Source organism: Sinocyclocheilus rhinocerous, unplaced genomic scaffold (assembly GCF_001515625.1).
Source record: "Sinocyclocheilus rhinocerous isolate Xijiao unplaced genomic scaffold, SAMN03320098_v1.1 scaffold1160, whole genome shotgun sequence".
Taxonomy (NCBI): Eukaryota; Metazoa; Chordata; class Actinopteri; order Cypriniformes; family Cyprinidae; genus Sinocyclocheilus; species Sinocyclocheilus rhinocerous.
This window is the reverse complement of record NW_015635060.1, coordinates 701,601-706,399: the sequence shown is the minus strand read 5'-3', so window position 1 is coordinate 706,399 and position 4,799 is coordinate 701,601. Positions and strand designations below refer to the sequence as shown.

At 37.3% G+C, this 4,799-nt stretch overlaps 1 protein-coding gene across 1 annotated transcript in view; it reads right to left on the bottom strand.

The window, feature by feature from the left end:
- The window catches only part of LOC107746571 (homeobox protein aristaless-like 4), a 22,560-nt gene that overhangs the window by 6,450 nt on the left and 11,311 nt on the right, over window positions 1-4,799 (bottom strand). The window contains exon 2 of the mRNA XM_016560832.1: window positions 3,413-3,726. Within this exon, the coding sequence (XP_016416318.1) occupies window positions 3,413-3,726 (314 nt within the window). The remainder of the gene's footprint in view (window positions 1-3,412; window positions 3,727-4,799) is intronic.

Sequence of the window (4,799 nt, the reverse complement as noted above, 5' to 3'; positions counted from 1 at the left end):
GATAAGGTGTCTCACTGGCAACATCCATGAAAGATAGGTACACATCATGTACAGCATAACATATCATCAAAACGTCAAGGATCCTCACCCGATGACTGCAGCGATGAATTGTACCATCTTCATCTATCCATCTTACCATACTAGTCCTTTTTCTTATTGTTCCCCAGTTATGCATAAAGCAATTGTAAATTCACGACTGATTATTGGGTATTGACCCAAGAACCACAGACATGGATTAGGCCATGATCCTGGATTCTTGCTGAACCAAAATCAGAGCGTACAATTGCTGCGTCTCGCTGTGTTCTGCTCACAGCGAAGGGAAAATGTTCTATGGTTAAATGGTGCTGAATATTGAGATCATAACACCTAGTCCTATCATGCAAACTACCCAAATGAAACGCACACACACACACACACACACACACACACACGTCAGTAAAACAAAAGGTCTTGAGATGTTCAATTTGTTAATGATTTAGAAAAATTGGTCTCCAAAATCACCATTGGACCAAAAAGATATTAACTCTCTGGTATGTAATTTATGGAAGATGACTTCCATACTTAAACATATGTAACCATATTCCGTCCGTGGTACATTTTGTGGTTAGTTAAATTTTCCAGGAATGCTAAGGGGTTAAGTAGTTATCCATTTATGCATGAGTATGCTTTCATGGACTATTTTAAAGGGCAGCATCGATCTCTCCATACCACTGAGCTTAAACTCGGATTGTGGGACGTATCTCTGTCCAATCACACTACAGTTTCCAAAAGCCCCAAGAGCCCTAGACAGGGTAACATACTATGGCATGCTGCGGTCACTAGAATGGGGAACCATAAATGTTACAAAAGATACAATGCATTTCCACTTTTCTTTATTTGAGCTACAAAATATATTGCTTGAATTAGCTTAAGTTGTCCTCTAGGAGCCATTTGTATATTAAGTAATTTGATCTTTCAGCCCAATGTCATGGCCTGCTCCTGACATCCAAGTGCCATTACGATCATGTCATCTGTTTTGGGAATCTTTGTAATTGAATACCTGTCTCTTTGGACATTTATATTGTTATTCCTTGGTCTAGGAAATTTAGAGCAATCAGAGATAATGACCAAAGATCAATGACCCGAGCAGCATCTATATACTTTCTGTATTTATGTTGTTCCTCTTTCCTCTACAAGGGTGGAAATGTGCTGAAGATGAATTGAAGGACACTGTACAATGTAAATCTTTTTTACATTAAACATTTGGTTTAATGGCTAAACTAAACCAGCTGAGCAGACTGTAAGGCATCATAGAAGTATGGAAGCCACTTTCTGCAGCACAATAAAAAAGTAAAAAGGTAATTGTGACTTTTTATTTCACAATTCCGACTTATTTCGCACAATTCCAAATATATGCATCCTGAAATTTTTTATTTTTATAATTTTGACTTTATTTCTCATAATTATGAGATTATATCTGGCAATTTTGTGTTAACATCTCATCTAAGTTTATAACAATTCAGACTTTATTTCTCACAATTGCAATTTTTGATTCGGACTTTTCAAAATTACAGATTTATAGCACAATTATGACTATTTCTTGCAGTTGCGAGTTTATATCTTGTGAGTTAACACCTGGCGATTATGGCTTTTTTTTTAAATTGCGAGTTTATATCTTGCAATTTTGCACCTCACAATTTCAACTTTTTTCTCAGAATTCCAAGTTCACAATTCTGACTTTATTTCTCGCAACTGCGATTATATATCTTGCGATTTTTTTTCCGATTTTTTTCTCAAAATTGCAAATTTATAACAATTCTAATTATTTCTCGCAATTCTGAGTTTATATCTTGAGAGTTAACATCTTGCAATTCTGCGTTTATTTCTCACAATTGCAAATTGATATCTTGCAATTTTGAGGTATCAACCCGCAATTTTGTCTTTTTCTCAGAACTACAAGTTAACATCGCAATTATTTTGCTACATTTTTTCTTGTTACTCTGAGTTTGTCTACAGCGTTTCTGTTTTTTCATCATTCTCAGATGCAGTCTTTCTCCTTCGCTCTTCCTTTTCTTCAAACTCAAAATCTGAAGGGAAATAAGGATGTTAGAAAGTGAAAGGGGAGAATGTTCAGGCTGGAGTTTGTTTACATTTCATGTTTAATTTCCTGACGCCAAAGCCCCCGGCTTTCCAGAGCTGCCCCCTCTGACCTCTCAGAGACCCACAGACTGAAGCACTGGACCTTTTGTGCGGATCCACAGACACACACATACACATAATCTCATTGTACGCTGCCATATATAAGCACACGTTATATGTGTGCCTCACTACACACATGCGCTCGCATCTCAATATGCATGTTTAGAAAATAAAAAGATACCAAATTACATTCCAAAATGTTCCAAGTATGTCCCAAGGACAAAAACTATGATATCATCCAAAGCATCCTCTTTTACAGAGTGTTGAGGGAAAAAGTCCTGTCTGATAGAGAGAGGGAGCAGGACAGAGCAACAGCCAGCACTAAACAACAGCGCTGGGGAGGAAAGCAGGAGGGGCTCATCTCAATTACGTATGTCTGTAGGTATGTTTTTGAAATACGGGTCAAACCCTGTAGTCACTCAACAGAGTCTGCACTGTGTTGTCAGCCTACAGAGGTAATTAGACTCATGTGTGTGTGTGATAGTTGGTTCTGTTTGGACTCAGAATGAATGCAGTTACTGCACTGCACCGTCAAAACATGGCCAGGTTCCTGACAACGCCTCACTCTCTTCATGGAAATTGATTATGCCATCTCAAACTGTGTTTTCTTCCCCTGAAAGAGAACGTGTGTTTTATCCTCCCTAACTTTTCTTAACATCCTTAAACACTGTGGTGTAGAGAGGTACATTAAACAGGGACTAGAAGTTTGGAAAAAAATATTTGGGTCCAACTTCTCTGTCATGATGTGAGAATTGAGATCTGAGTCTTGCACAGCAGATGCTATTGTCAATTTTTCTTCACAGTGCAGAACCTACAGACTTTATGGGCTGATTTTGGGGGGTACCTATAGAATTCTGAGTTTAAAATGAATAAACTGAGTTGCTAGAATTAAATGGAGCTCCTAGAAAATACATTCTGATTTACTGAGAGTATTACCAAATAATAATAATAATAATTATTATTATTATATAAAACTATAAAATATTATATATTAATGAAACTGGCCATGTTTTATAGTAATAGTTAAAATAATAATATTGCTGTTTTACAAACTGAAGAACAAGTCACTGTTTTGTAATAACTGACAGACTACATAGAAATACAAATAACGGTCAATATTCATTTCTAAACAACTGCAGCTCTTCTGAAGTGTATATGAATCTAAAGCATATTTTAATGTAATGTACACAGCAAATACATCAAATTCTTACAAGGATGGGCTGACCAGGCCTACCTGCACCCTTGCTTCTGTGAGGTCTGTCCTGAGTGCTAGTTGTTCTCGAGCATAGACATCTGGGTAATGTGTCTTCTGGAAGACCTTCTCCAGCTCCTCCAGCTGATAGCTGGTGAAGGTGGTGCGGTTCCGTCTCTTCTTGCCTTTGTTGCTCTCAGCCTCACTCTTGTCCAGAGGACTGCCGAGCTCAGAGACAGGCCGTTCTGCTTGACCTTTGACCCCGGAGTCTTTCACATTGATGTAACTATCATCAATACCTGTGGGATCAGCAGACTGAGGCATCTCTGTGTCTGTCAGTCCAGTGTCATCTTTACCTGGAAACAGACATATTTCTATTCATTAATTGTGAATTTAGTGCTTGCACAAAATATAGGAGAGAGAGGGTTTATGTTGCCCTGTTTCTCAACCCATTACCATCCTTACAGAAATGTAACTTAATTAACTGAAGCAGTGTTGATGAAGTGTCTGAAGTGTGGAGACAATTTAACATTCACAAAAACTCTCATCTACTCCTATACAAATATTCTTTATTTCAACATAAAGGGGGTTCTGTTGTCACCTTAAAGAGCCTCTAATGTATAACAAGCCTTAGTTGAAAATATGTTCTCCGTGTTGGATGCCTGAATCAGTATCTTGATGAAAGTACAAACATGCCAGGATTGTAAGTAAATAATCAAAACATGCCTGTTCAAATTATGCTCTACTTAGGCTCTCAGTTCCATGATCTTTTCAACAGTGTATCTGGGTGTTTAGGGAGTTATAGTCCCAGTCTGAACCTTTTCCACTCATGTTTGAGCAATTCAACAAAACTATTGCTTATTTTGTACTTAATGTAATTTGAAGGATGCTGAGCTGGGATTTCATTCATAAGTAAAATAATGTTTAATAGTATTATGTGCTGAAAATGTGATAAAATGTCAGGCTCCTTACTGCTAAAACTGATTTCATAGCTAGCATTTTATGTATTCCAAATGACACAGTTAATTAATAATCTCACTTTTTGCAGAATTTGACAAAATTGCAGCTTGACTGTAAATAATGCACTATATATATATATATATATATATATATATATAATTCAGACCCACTTTATGCTAAGTATCTTTAACTATAATGAACTACCATAATAATGCACTCATTATGTACATACATGTTTTTAAATTGCACATATTGTATATTTAAATAAAATACTGTTACTACATTTATAATTACAATACTGACCCTTTTCTGACCCCTTAGCCCCTTAAACAATAACCATACCATGTAAACTGTCCATAACCTTATCCATATCTCCTGGGCCGTCCTTACGGGGGTGCAACTGGTGCGGTCGCACCGGGCCCCGCGCTTGAGGGGGCCCCACGGCAAACGGACCCGAACTCGAACGGAC